The 15,362-nt window shown below is 36.3% G+C and overlaps 1 protein-coding gene across 7 annotated transcripts in view; it reads right to left on the bottom strand.

Moving 5' to 3' along the window:
* The window catches only part of PTBP2 (polypyrimidine tract binding protein 2), a 49,310-nt gene that overhangs the window by 1,481 nt on the left and 32,467 nt on the right, over positions 1-15,362 (bottom strand). For 4 of the 7 annotated variants that reach the window (XM_035537802.2, XM_035537803.2, XM_035537806.2 and 1 more), the window contains 4 exons: positions 8,549-8,744; positions 2,030-2,184; positions 585-618; positions 37-129 (listed from right to left, as the gene is read on the bottom strand). In XM_035537802.2, coding sequence (XP_035393695.2) covers positions 37-129; positions 585-618; positions 2,030-2,184; positions 8,549-8,744 — 478 coding nt within the window. The remainder of the gene's footprint in view (positions 1-36; positions 130-584; positions 619-2,029; positions 2,185-8,548; positions 8,745-15,362) is intronic. The other 3 variants (XM_035537804.2, XM_035537805.2, XM_035537810.2) reach the window with 2 other exon arrangements.

The raw sequence follows: 15,362 nt of genomic DNA, 5'->3' as shown, positions 1-15,362 counted from the left end.
AGACTATTGGGAATATAAACAGAAATCTAGTCTTACCCAGCTGTGACTGGTTTCCATCAGCCATCTGTATAAGAGCACTGTCTTTCTTATTGTATAAAATCTTCACACGCTGCACATCACCATAAACACCTTTTCAAAGTCAAAGGTAACCCAAAAGAAAAAGGTTATTTTAAAGCCAGTCAACTAAGTTATGCATTTTGACATATCAATGGAACATTCAGACAGCAACAAGATCGCTCACTCAAACTCAACACTCTCACAAATGAATAAAGGAGATAAAGATTTTGAATAGTGAATTTTGAAAAGAATAATTTCTGATAAACCCTCAAAGCTATGTGAATGATATTAAATTAAAGACCATGCAAAATATATTAGCATGCATTAAAAGAAAATCTGTGTCTATGGAGAGTTTTAAACAGCAAAAGAAAAATAGCAAAAGATTTACTATTCAACTTTAAGCCAAAGTGCTAGCTACAAATAAGAATTAAGGTGAAACAAACAAAACAAAACAAAAAAAAACAACAAAAAGCAAAACAAAACAAAATTAAATCAATAATAAAAGTATAGTGCTAACAATAACATACCGAAGAGGGTAAACAGACTTTGGGGCGTAACCATCTTTAGAAGGAGAGAAGAGCAAGCAGCGTAAGACAAGAAGAGAGAAGAGTCGAGGAAGAGCGGAGATGAACAGATCATCCATAACGAAGGGTGGTTCCCGCAGAATGGTGAGGTGGTCATGGATCATGGTTTCAAGGCGGTTAATTGGGGCAAGTTGGTCCGAGGAACATTTTGTTCAAGCACAGAAGCATGAACGTAGGGAATGAAGACAGGGAACATAGACAAAGACAAGGAGAAAAGGGTAAAACAGGGAAGGGCACGGGAATTTGGGTAAAGACAAGGAAAGGGAAGTTGAACACAAAGGGAAAAGGATGAAATGGGGAAGGGAAAACAGCAATGCAGAAGAAAAAATAAGTGGGGAACAAAAAAAATAAAATATAGGTCAGTACATAGGAAATGCAGGAATTTGGTCAGAAAATGGTTGGTTTATGTACTGTACAAGAAAAACTGAGTAAAATGTAGTCACCCAAGACAAATATGGGTAAAGTACATTCATATCAAAGAGTAAACTACAGCATTTCATCTCAACATGAAAATAAATTAAAAAAAAGCATGCAATAAAAATTTTAAACTTTAAACTTTAACTGCGTAAGCATGGCTGGTTATGAAATGCAGGCAAAAAATCTTTCAAAATGGCACTCTGACCTAAAACATTTTAACATGCAAGACTGGATGACAAACTAGTACCAGATGATAAAATAAGCTTAATGATTTATAGTGACAGAGGCCAGTTAAAAATGGAACAGCTAGACTGATACAAACTTCCCACATTTCATACCAGCTTTCACAGCCATCAAAATAAATGTAAAGGACAGTAAAAATGTGTAACTAAACAAACCCCTTTAGATTTCAGAGTTAGCAAGAAAGATACAGTGAAGGTAAAAAAAGCTTTGTCACCATTTTTTTTTTTTAATAAGACAAATGAGTAACTGCCAAGAAAAAAAATTACTAAGAGAGACTGGAAGAGTGCCTCGTCAAGATCTTTGGGAGAACCTTTAAAGAAAAATGTGTTAGAGTAGTTCACATAAATTAAAACCTTAAAAAGTGAGATACAAGCATGAAATGAAGCAGCAAACAAAAGAAACAAAAATGGGAATTCTAGTTTACATGATTATAATTGCAAAAGAAAAAAAGCTTTCAATTCAAATGTCAAACATGCAGTAATTACCATATTTTTCTTAGAAAAAAAGGTAGCCAACTATCAAACAACAGTAAGTTTTTAGCTACCTGGAAAAACAAAAGTATTCAACAATAATGGTTTTTAAATTAACTTTGGGGGAGGGTAGGGAGCAATAAACAGCAAAAATACTATGAGCTTAAAATCCAAATATGAGACGCCAAATTCAAAGAAATAAGATACTGATTGATGAAGTATGGCTAAAGAGGAAAAAAACTGAATTGTTTCACTGACCTCTTCATTTAAATTGCTAACCAGGAGGACTGTATTGCCACCAGCTGAGACTCCAGGCATTCCCACACGGCCAGCAGCAGCAGCAGCTGCAGCAGCAGCAGCATTTGGAATAGCCAAAGGACTCAGAGCTCCTGGAACAGCTGCAACAGGAAGCCCTAATTTTAAAATAAAGCATATTTTACGAAACACACACAAGTCGATTAAGAAAAAAAGCACCTATATCAGTACAAGTGTTGCAGACAACACTCTACAGAGCAGACCACTCCACTGCTACAGTCGTCCAAAGAGTTGTGATAAGGGTTAAGTAAACACGAGGAACAGAAATATTTTCTTTATTCACATCAAGTCTTCAAAAATATGAAGTACTTTTTAAAATAAACATTCTTGTGCACCAAAACTGTTTTTTTCTGTACTCCAGAACATACTCTGCATTGTTATATCCTTATTTTGTATCACCCTTTGAGAGGTATTGTTCACTTCAACTTGATGCTTCAGGCTAAATACACAACACTACAGAGTTGGTCAAGTGAAAAGGCCTACATGAACAGCATAAACCAGGTGAGGAGGCAAACTTCTAAATTCAGGATTCAAAGTAGCACCAAACTGGTTACTCCATGGCTTTATGTAATCCGATCCTTTGAAGAGGCACGCACAACTATTAGCTAAACCTTAGCTGTGCTTTACTCTTCTTCTTCAAAGGAAACTGAAATCCTGGAGAGATCTGGTGGTTTTGCCTGGTGATGTCACTGGTATACCAGGCAAGTATGCTACTTTCAGGATCCATGAAAGGTTCTTATGACACACGTGCACTATACACACTTCATAAAGGACCATCTTTATCATATGCTACCAACAGTTTATTTGTACATTTTACAGAATCCAGCAAAAGGATATTTATATAGCAAAAAGGGTAAAGAAAAGAAAAAACAGAACTTCAGTATTTTATTTTCTGCTTCTGGCTTCTCAGATTTCAGCATTTTGGCAAAATTTCGGATGTTTATATGATGATACTAAGCTAACACTTCTGACCAGTCTTCCAGAATGCCAGGTAGACAGTCTAAATATAACCTGTACACTATGTACCTAAGACCATTTTCCTTCCTTTAAAATAAAACTTAATATAGGAAGTCATTATGAGAAAGCAAATTTCTTCAGTTTCAGTCAATGACCAGATATGACAATGACAACAGTAAAGATAGTCATCTGTATATTCAAAAAAGATTCCAGATTTAGTATCAAAAGGAAAAAACATGTAGGGAAAGGAGATGTTTTCATACAGGGGGATAAATATGGTTACCATTATTATTTTTAATTCTCTAGAAAAGATCTCCAACACTTTATGTATACTTTATTACATGAATTCATAAAAAAATAAGTATTTCAGAAAATTAGATTTTGCTGGGCTGGACAAATGTCTCCTCAAAGGGAACAGGACATCCATCACAACTTTGCGAAAGCGTTTATCAAGGATAATAAAAAACACATTCTGAAAAATATTTTCTAGTTGTCTCCTATCAAATCACATAGAAACGTGTTCTAAGAAAGGAAATTAAAAAAGATACAGCATGCCTTCTGATAAAAGCGTTAGTACTCAGAGATAAAACCAGAGGCATAAGAAGTACTGAGTAAAGATCAGTTAGAAAATTCTAGTCATCTCTTATGAAACAATATAAAGGGAAAGTGTACTAGAATAGAAACAACGAATACCATCTTTTTATTGCATTACTTGCATTAGTCGTGGAACTGACTAATAGAAAACAGAAGGAAAAACCCTAACTTGTCATCCTTCCATCCTGCAAACACTCTTACTAGGATTTTATTAAATATGCAATAAAGTGACATGTAACATGCTTCAGCACATAAGCCAAGCACCAGCTATTTGGGGTTTAAGAAAGCACTTCTCTCAGGTATGCCACTGTGTGATCATCCATTATTGAGGCTGTCCTCAGTCTTCCCTATGAGAACATAGAAGTAACAGCTGCTGTCAGAGAAAGGATATCAAATTAGACAGACCACTGCTAGTCCACACATAGTGATTACTGTTTCTTAAAATCAATTTTATAAAACAGGAAAGCGTAAATACAGATCTATATACCTAGGTGTATAAATAGCAAGACAAAAATCTAATATAGGTGTGTTTTGTACTTGGGTTAAATCTGAAGAATATAGCTTTATTCTCAAGTAAAAGCTACTAATAAAGGAGGCAGTTAAAGAAAGCAGCCCTGCAGAAGAAACAGAACAAAAAACCTGTGATATGCAGGGAAATCTGCCGATATAAAATACAACTTCTCAAGTAACAATTTTTAAAAATTCCATTTGGTTCTGAAAGTCATATTTTGGAAGTGCAATTTGTGCGCTTTGTATTGCATATACTAACTCGTATTTGTTTATGCTTGGCTACCATAGAGGTCACACAGACAGAAACGTGAAGAATGACGATATGGTGTGACAGGCGTTCACCTGAAAAGAAACAGGTCAATGGCAATCATTTAGCTATGAAAAAATGCTGAGACGTTAGAGCATTTCAAGTCTTTTAGTGTGTCTAAGCACCTCTCCCTAGCCTTAGAAGCTTTAAGCTAGTCCAGCACTTTTAGGAATAAAGGAATTTTAAAGATGCTAGTGACACTGTTATGGTTAGGTGTAACCAAGTAATTGCCTTTAGAAGGCAAAATTCTTCATAGCATTAAACCCTCTAAAGGACATTCTTGGTACTACTGATGACATTAAAACCAAACATTAATTCAACAGCATTCATACAAAAACGTTTTCAGTTGTTATCCTCTGAAACAGATTCATTTATTAAGAATCTTTAGAGGGAAAAATTAGTGGAAAAGTTAGTGAAAAGGAATAATAAAACCTATGGAAAACAGTGATGAATAAAGTTGTGGTAGCCCATAACTAGAGCAGCGTATTTCCAGCTGTTTATTTATATTTGGCATAATTTGTAGTGGTTAAGTACAATACAGTTGCTATTTATTCTAGATTTTTTTTTCCCCTGTAAGATCTCCTGTAACCTTCGTCACCTCACGTATAAAAGAAATACACGTTCAAAACCAAACAACTATTTGCTGCTGATAATTCATTTGAAAACAACCAATTCTGTCCGTTAGTGATTTTCTGCTTTCAAAAGATACCAAGGCTCATTGAAAATACGTACAATTTACAGTCTCCAAGATTTCTGACAACTTAGTTACATCAAAACTGATGGTGCAGTATATATGAATGAGTATATTATGCACGTGAGCTAGGATCATCTAGTCAGGAAATATTTTTCCACCTGATTACATAGCAGACAGACCTTATTTCTTAAAAAGGTCAGACAAATTATGAACCCATAGAAAACAATTCTTGATCTGTAGGTCCCTACCATTTACTACTATAAGTCAAAATTGTAAAAAGATTAATTTGTATTGTAATTATTAGTTATCACTCAACACACTGGTGACGATTTGAGGACTTACCTGCAACTATTTAGAAACACGAGCTACTTTGTCAAGAAGATGAACTGGTATTTGAAAGCTCTGTCATCATTAATTTTATTTTAGCTTTCAACAATTATAGATAACAGGATTTTGCTTTTTCTGGATATTAATTGAACCATACAAACATTATACATCTTCCTTCCTAGCCACTGAGTCTTTCACCTAAAAGGTCAAACACAGTATGTCATGTATTACTTATTCGTCCTTGAAGTACCTTTTTGCATGACTTCTGAAGTGCAAATTATTAATGACATTTTAGTACAAGGCAAATTAAAGCTATACTAAAAATATAACATGAACTTATGTGTGAAAAACATTGGCAGGAGTAGTCATCTTAACGTAGGTATGTATAACTATGACTGAACTAGATTTACTCCCTACATTTTTCATTACAGAAAACAATTGTAAAACAAAATAAAATGTGAAAATAAAATACAGAAGCAGGAGGAAGTCACTGCCATCATACTACCATATTTCACTCATCATGGTTTGCTAACCTCCATCTTATAACTTTCTGAACTTTAAAGTGTTCTCAAAATTCTCCTTTTGCATATCTGAATAGAAACACAGCCATAAACTGCATGCACAAGCACCCATTCAGGCTTTCATTTTCTCTCCTATCCTTTCTTATTGATGTTACTAAGATTTTGTGCATTTTTGCACAGTAAACAGCACAGAATGAGAACCCTGTTCTTCCATACTCAAACAAGCATCATTCCCACTTTGACATCTGAATGGCTAAGACAGCAACAGTACTAAGAGACCCCTTTTGTGAAGTTTTACAGACTTTGAGCTCTACAGCTGAAAAAAGGCAACCGTGAAAAAAAGCAACACAAGGAGAGATGACAGTATCGTCATCCCCACTTGCCAGATGAAGCACAGTTAAGACATACCCAGCTATCTTAAGTCTCTTCCAATACATAATCCTCATTACTCATCAAAATAAACACATGACTGACTTCACTGATGCTCAGAAAACTTTCAACAGCTGCAATCGAAGTTACTTGTGTTACAACCCTTTTATTTTCCTGCTGCTTAGGAAACAAGTGCAATTGAAGAGATGCATTCAGACAGTGAGAATTAAAATATTTAATTTGTTAATATGACTGGCATCTTCATAATTCTACTAGCAAAAAACACGAATACATAGAAGAACAAGTCTAATTAAAATCAAAAGGTTAAAAAGAACTTGAGCAGTTTTGTGGACAAAAATCACAAAAGCATGTAAGTAACCTACAAGCCTAAAACACTGGAACATTAGGTCTGCTAAACATAACTCATTTGGATACTCTGATAACTTTACAATTATAGTAAACCCAATTACTAAACACACCCAAAGTGATACAATGATTCAAGCATCTTCAAAGTGCTATTCCACTATGCCAAGCAAATTAAAGTCGTCAATTTGACACATACTAGAAGCATTATACACCAAGAAATATGTTAGAAGACAGACTGGAAATCAACTTCTCGGGACTCAGGAAAACGTCAGAATTAGAGCTACATACTTCATGTTGTATTTGACACCGTTTTATAAATCATGACTCTAACTCTTCTCCAAAATCCATGCCTTACAGCACAAACTGATTGGTCTCATTAATAAACAGCTTTGGTATTGTTTTTTCTCTTTACTGTTCATACTGCAGCCCTACATCTAATACCACTGTGCTCTGACAAAAGAATTACTAATTGCTTTGAGTGCTTTTCTACAGCACTCACCTCTATGGTGTCAAACTTCTTCACAAACACTCATCCATCTTCCCTATCAATCTATGAGACGAGAGATTTTATACTTTCAATTTTTAATGATGAGCAGTTAAAACAAGATACAACTTTACTGGGAGGTTCTACAGCTAGATATGAAATGTATCCTTTAAATAATCAGGTTTTTGAAAAAGGCAGACAATGCAGCATTCAGTAGCCATAACTAGGACACTGACCCTCTTCCTGTGTTTGCGGCTTTCACTATGGGCCGCCTAACTGCTGTAACACAGAGAGCAGAGGCCTGCCTTTACTCTTTACATTAACTCTGCCTCACTCCAAGTTGGCCCATCCTTTACAAAAAGCAACACAAGAAATCTGTTGTTCTTAAGTTCCCTGTAGAAGAAAAATGAGAAATTATGAAAAAAAGGAAAAGACTAAGCGGGAAGAACAGTGATCACAACATAAAAAATCAGGTTTCATAAAAGTCGTAAGATTACGTCTGATGTTTTGAAGAGTGAAAGGTGTTCATGCCAAAGAATATCAACTTGACAGAAGTAGCAGCGAAACACATGTAATGAACTATAATAAATTAAAATAAAACCCAGAGTATTACAAATTTCTCCCAAAGCATGCGGAACATGCTGAATTAAGTATTTTGCTAACACTTGAAGATGTAATTATATGTTTTCTCAAGGCGATTCACCTATTTCTTGTGATGAGCTCGAAAACTGACTGGATATTAGAACATGAGTTCTACCATAAATCTATACTACCACAAATCTAGTACCATAATCTAGATACCATCTATCTAGGTACCATAAATCTAGGAGTGCAGCTACAGATTTTCTTTTCTTGTAATTTACCAAAAAAAGGGGCACATTTTTTTTTAAGCAAAGAGTATAATCATTCCTCATTGAAGGAATGAAACAAAATGCTATTTTTAACAATCTGATATTACAAATAAGCATTCCTGAGAGTGCAACATGCAAATCATGTTAAGTCTGTTACAAGCATGATTGGGAGAGTGGGCAAGGTGGGCTGTAGCAGCTGACTAACAGGAACATTAGAAAGAAGTGAAAACTGGCTTGGGAATAAAAGCAGGAATAGTTAGATTTCCTTTTAATTTGTGCATTTCTCATTTGTCATACATTCTCTCATCTACTTCTCCAGGTCTTCTAAAGACAATGCAATAGTGTTATTACTATTCAGATCACGATATAAAATGAACAGGCCTTTGGACACTATTGCAGTTTAAGATACTTATTCATTAGAAGGATTGATAAACATTTTCATCAAGTGACTGCAACACAGAAGTACAATGCCAGAGTCATACCTAAAAGGGAGGTCTCCTTTGCAAATGCTGCAGCAATAGCTGGGTCCAGCGCTGGTTGTCCATCACCAGATGGAAGATCAGGACGAGTGTAGTCTCTGCTTTTATCGTTGTTGTACTTGACATTCAAATTCACCAACTTGGAAAAATCAATCCGTAGGGTACAGCAAGCATTATAAATATTCTGACCATCTAGGGCCTAGAAAAAGAAGTCAATTTATTTAAAATAATACATAATACACATTGGATGTACTTAAATAAATGCTGGGCTTGTGTTTCTTTTATCCCTCTTACTGTCTAACTTAAAACCAGTTAAGATTACAATGCATTAACCTCTTTTAACATGATTCCAGGAAGCTCGACGTTTACTTCTCTTACCGAGAGACTGCTTATGCACCAAGGTGGGAAGAGACATTTTAGTGCAAGCTTAAAGGTTAGTCCATTGAATATAATTAATTAGCCTGCATTCCACAGCATAGCTGCGGCACAGACAAAATGCCAAACATTTCTCAGAAAGTTAAAAATCAAACAAGTACTCTTCCTAAAAAGAAAGATGACCTGAGAAACTGAAAAAAACCCTAAGCTTATATACCACACAGTGGATTGCTATATATTGAAGCAGAACGTTTACATTGTTCTTGCATGTTTTTGTTCTCCCCTTAAAGGTAGTTATTGCAAAAATTTGAAGAAAAATATTATCTGCTAACCTAATATTACTTATACTTAAAAATCCTATTTCCACAATTAGTTGGTACTTCTAAATGGATGTCTACCAACAGTAAAATTCACATGAACTCTTAACACAGCACCACTTTGAACTACATGAAAACATTCTCCAAAAAAAGCCTAATCATACATGGTTTGTCCATCTTCATTCTATACCAAATAAATGAATATATCTGGATTTTATTCCATTTGCATTTTGGGCATACCTTCATGTAGTGTGTGGAGCACTAACACCTATACAGAAGAGATTAGTAAACCGACAACTTCCATAAGTTATTTCATATTTTCAAGAAATGAAAAGAAATAATCACACAGCTCATCTGAAGAAAACAAAAAACCCTAACACGCTTTCAAATACCAAAATCAGATCTTTTGTTTCTTTTGATTAATGCGGTACTAAAACACATCACCTCTGGACCTAAACTAGCTCTTGCAGAGCTAGCTTTGTTACACCTGCAACGCACTTTCAAACACATTCAAGTTCTGGTAGGACTTGCTATTTTGAGCCAAGCACTGTGTGAACCTAATGGGCCTGCTGGGTACGGAAAGCAACACAGCTATTTTCATACAGTGATGCATCTGGAAACTGAACATCCTGCAGACACCCCCCTGCTAGGTCTGGGCCAGCAAGACTGTCCCTTCCTCCAAAATATATTATCACAGCTGACATATCACCAGGGCTCACAAAATTGCTTTAAAGAATTAACACCATTAGCAGTCCATGTACAAGAACAAATAAGACAGTACTATTAGATCTTTCAAGCACTGGGAAAATAAAATACAAAGAAAAAAAGAAAGGATAGAAACCTGACAATCTAGACAATTGTTTCAACAAATACCTAGCAATTAAAGAGGAACTCTTTTAAACTCAGCTTAAATGATGTTTTATACAGTATCAGCAACACAAAATCTACTCCCCTGATTCACAGAATACAAGCAGAGAATTAATTTTGTATTTTGAGGGGGCAAGGAGGATGAGGGGAAAAGGAGGGCAATCAACAATACAAAATAAAGTATTTGCTACCTCTTTCATATACCGTGAGGAAGCAAAATTCAAGACTCTCCTGAAGTTTGTATTTGAGAATATCCTCACTGGAACACTTACGTACAAAAAAGTATATACCAGAGAATCAATCACCACTTTTACAAGACTTATGTTCTAAAATACACTACGATACAGATTAAAGGCAGACCCAGTTTACACAGCCAATGTCATTACCATCAAGAAATAACCATTCATAACAAAAACTAGGTACAACCGGGACCAAAAGGCAGTACTCATTTAGCTTTGTCCAAATCACAGAACGTGACATAAAGCTCTAAGTCTTCAAAACACAGTCAAGACTCTCATTATACCTCTCTCTGGAGTCTGTAGACATGTTGATTTATGGCTGGCAGAAGGATGTTAGTGGTTAAAATCTTTAGCTTTAAAAAACAGAAATAGTAGCAAACCACAATATTACCTATGTTTGTAGTTTCCAGACTAGTCAATGGTTAAGAGAGCCATGCAAGTAATTAAAAACTTATACTAAAACTACTAAAAGGTTTAAATCCTATCATTCTGAAAAACTCAGTTACCTAAAGTACATATGAAAGAATACAGCACAATAGAAATCCCTTGTAGCGGGAGCAGAGACAGTCTGAAAGAAGCTCCTGAACCAGAATGGAAGGAGATGCACTCTTAATGAGCACTGCAGTCACACTCTAGAAAAAGCCCCTTGCAACAGATAGAAACAGAGAACCTACCCCACCAGCCTCTACCAGCAGCATCATACACCTACAACAATGCAAGAAAGCTTGCCAGCAGCTACTTTTTTTCCCCAAGAGTAGCTGTTATAAAGTCACTATCGTGAACGTTTATCCTCAGCTCCTTTTTATACCGCAAAAAAGCAGGTGCAAAGTTCCTCTCAAACTGGTAACCTAAAAAAACTGAGGACAGTAACGGTACTGTTAGTGAATGTACAAATAGATATAATCTCAAAGAACTCTAGTTACTGCTAAGAAACTTTTCTTTCTTTGAGCACTTATCTATACGTATTCACATGTGACAGTGCCACACCACTTGCATGCCAAACCAAGGAGAACAAGTACAAAATGAGAGTATCATTCTTTATCTTGCCTTTGACAGCAAAACCATTATGTAAGCCTCAAGAACAGAAATAAAACTTATGCCATCGTGGACAGATACTTCAGTGGATACTTAAGCAACTGCTGTGATACTGAATCTTGTGAAATTCAGGCCCCTGCCTTCCTCCCTTCCCCCCATCACAAAAAAGTGTACCATTCTCTTGGCCTTTCCTAAGGGGGAAAATGAGCCTGACGAGTTGGTTCATCTCCTGCCAAGAGCTTGTTGTACAGACTCGCTCCTGAAGAAGCCCACTATGGTATTTAGGAGCATACAAACAAGATGGCTAGAAAGAACATGCAGAAGACCATTAGAAAACAGTAGTGAAAGAAAAGAAAAAAAAGCTTAAGTTCAGACTAATACCCATAACCCCAGGAATGATGCACGTGCTTAAACTGACACAGAAGACCTCAACTCTGCAGTACAAACTCGCTTTCACCATTAAAACTTTCTCTACAGCCACTAACATTGCTATTGGGCTGAAAACCAGACAAAACACTCCACACCTCCTAATCACTAAGTATGCTGCACAGTTCCTCATCAGCTATGACAGTTAAGGAAAGAAACAAGCCAGAAATAGAGAAAAAAAATCAAAAACCCCCAGTGCTGCTCAGAGTTTCAAAATAGTGGAAAGTTGATTTGGCTGGAAAGAAGTCAGTATTCCTAGATAACCACTACAGTAGAAGAATTCAAAATACTTAGAAAGTGTCCTAGTAACCAGGCTTAGATTCACAAAGAATCCAAGATCTGCTCATGTCTTAAAACAGCATCTTTCACAGAAGGTAAGAATAGATAAGCACAGCCTAACAACAAGGAAAACAGCAGAAATAACCTGGTGAAAGATCCAAAATAGAGAACTATGATGGTCTGCCAAAGAGTGCAAGTATGACCATATATTCAATGAAATACAAATATATATTTTTTTTTGGTAATAGCAACCAGGGAGATGATGGAGTGATGAAAATGGCTGAGAAAAAGAATCCCAGATGAAGAGGTGAGATGAGAAGAGACTGTTCCAATAAGAAAACAAAGCTCAAGGAAGAGTATTTCCTTCTATTGCTCAAATAATCAAACACACACAAGCTTTTCTGCAAAAGGACAGCAAGAATTTCTATCTAGGCAACATGGAGTTGTAACACTTGCATCTCATTCTCCAATGCGACTGTGGATGTTGAGAGAAGTGACAGCAGCAGCAGCTAAGGTGAACTCAGCAAAAGTACCCTATGAGATTACAAAACATTGTCACATCTTGAATGACTGATGCAGCTCTCTGATGTCGCCTCATGCAGATCTATCAGTAGGCTCTGATGTGGAGAAAGAGAACATTCTTCGAATAATTTATTCTGTCAGGCCTTCCTTGCCTGAATGAATGAATTTCTGATGTTACAGATACAATTCACTGTTCTTTTTACTTTCAGGGTTCAAGATGACTCAAAATCCTTGTGATAGAATGGCCCCTGGAAAAGTATTGTATTTCTAGGAACTATGCTTCAATGAGCTTCTCCCAAGGCCTGTATAGGCCATCAACCTGGGGAATTAAATGCCCCTACAGGAGATGGTCAAATTAGCCCTCTGAACTTCAGGGAGAGAGATGTTACTTACAAGGTTCTTTAGATAATTCACATATAGTACAAAGACAACAAACAAGAATGCAGCTTGGGAGATAGGAAGTGATTTTATGTTTAGATATCCTGAATTCCCAGTTCAGAAACGTAACTCAGAAATTTAGCTAGCATGTATTTCTGGAGACATAGTGCCTCAAGCCACAACAAACAGTGTATCTGCACCTCTCTTTTGTCAAGCACTTCAGGCACCTGAAGTGATGATCCAAAACAGGAAACAGATCTATCGCATGATGAGAATAGCTTGAAAGCACTTGCCAAGGTCTGATAAAAAAAAAAAATCAAATTAGACTGGAAGGAAAAAAAATGAGCACAGAGGAAATACAACAAAACCATTGAGTCCCCACCATCTCTCTCTCCCAAAACACAGCAGCAACTAAGAATAATATTTTAAAAAGGACATGATGTAACAGTTTAGAGTAGTAAAAAAAAATTCCCAAGAGATCCTTACAAAACAAAATCCAGACTCAATTAAGTACCTCAAAGGTGATACGGTAAATCTTGGGAGAGATGTGTCCCAAGTGCATCCTACGGATACGCATTTGAATGAAAATGTTTCTTTTGAGACAAGTGTCTTGGATACAAGAGGTTTCTGTGGCTAAACACCACACGTAAAGCATAATCCATTATCCAAAAATGAGTTTTTGTGTGCAGTTCCATGACTAAAGGACCAGTCATATTCTTCTCTACAACGCTGGAAAGTCAAGGACATGAACATCATTACTGCATTTGCTGGGCTTTCTGCTATAATGGATACAATCCAGCACTCTCCTGGTGATCTAAATATTGCTTATCATTCATTTCAGCTAGCAGTCTTCTTCAGCATTCAAGGTGTCCAAAAATCCTTAATGCAATAATCTAAGATAACTGCCCTGAATCTAAATATCTTATCTTGAGATGTCATTGCTTTGTGTTCTGAAAATGACTACCTGAAGTTCCCATTACAGATTTTATGGCAATGAACCCCAGCAGAAATTTTCTGCAAACTGCTACCAATGCAGAGCCACCCTGAAGCTGTCACTCAAAGCCACTGGAAAGAAGGCATCTTGAATGTGAGTCAGACCTCAACAGAATCTCTGCAGAGAAACAAATCCAGGGTAATATGAAACACTGACATGCCAAGTAAGGACCAAATGGTCAACCGTAACAAAAACTCTCAGTTAGACTTGTGATATTTTTAACTTATTTTGGGTCAAGACAACCATCATGCGTAGCGTACTTAAGAGTCTCACTTAATCCTGCAGAAGACATTATTAACTGTCTATAGCCAAGATTTGGCAAGAATACTTCTAATTCGTTTACACAAAGACAACAGTTTGAATTAGCCAGCTGTTCAGATATAAACACTGGCACTCCAATCTCATTATGGTATACCACATTAGTGGTATTCCAATATTTATGTTTGATGCTTCTGCCGACGGTATTATCATTTACTATGAAAATGTACTGGTTCTGATGCACAGAAAGTCTCCTTGTGAATACAGACATCTCCATAACACCACTTTGTTTCACTGGAAGAAGCACAACTGTTCAGTGTGCTCTACTGTTGCAGGTTCCCAGGACTTTCTCCAAACCATGGCTAGGCTGCTGAATCGTACAGAACCTGAAGTTTGTCATCTTCACCTTTACTTGCAGATATAATGAACTATAGCGATCCAATCTGAAGGCAGTGATGGAACATGAACCAGTGTAGCCATAACCTACTACTACAGGAAATGAGTTTCTCACAAAGCAAGTGGAGTAGGAATGCAATTTTTCACTACGTGCTCATTCAGATAGCAAAGGAGTCCCACAGGGCTAGATGCTTCATATTGAACATTCCTGTCAGTGTCACTATTTTCTCAGAACCTTCAAATGAATAGTATCTCTCCTTGGTACTTACATCACTTGAGTTTTTCAAATTGCTCTTTAACTTCCTTAATAAGTCTTCAATTTCTATTAAGGCCACATTCTGATTTCCTGTGAAGAGTGCCAGTGGAAAATTAAATTTTCCCCATTATCTTCTATAGTAACAACTGATGGAAAACAAATCGAAAACTTCTTTACTCTTTTACCATGCTTTTAATTTTGAACTCCATGCAACAAATTGCCACCACATCCGCTTGCTTGTACAATTTCCAGATGTATTTAAACTGTTTCTCTCTTATTATCTGACTTTCTTTCCTTTAGGCAGTTTTGTTTTGGTGACACTTCATGTTTTACCATAATAACTCAACCATAAAAACAGTTATTTTACTCTATTTATCTCAGGGAGAGAGGAGGGTGAGGAAAAAAAATAAAAATCAAACCTTCCTTCAAATACAGCATTCTTTACTTACTTAGAAGTTCTTTAAAATGAGAAGCT

The sequence above is a fragment of the Cygnus atratus genome, chromosome 8 (assembly GCF_013377495.2).
Source record: "Cygnus atratus isolate AKBS03 ecotype Queensland, Australia chromosome 8, CAtr_DNAZoo_HiC_assembly, whole genome shotgun sequence".
NCBI classification, from domain to species: Eukaryota; Metazoa; Chordata; class Aves; order Anseriformes; family Anatidae; genus Cygnus; species Cygnus atratus.
The sequence above is the reverse complement of the archived record's forward strand: the minus strand, read 5'-3'. Positions and strand labels throughout refer to the sequence as shown.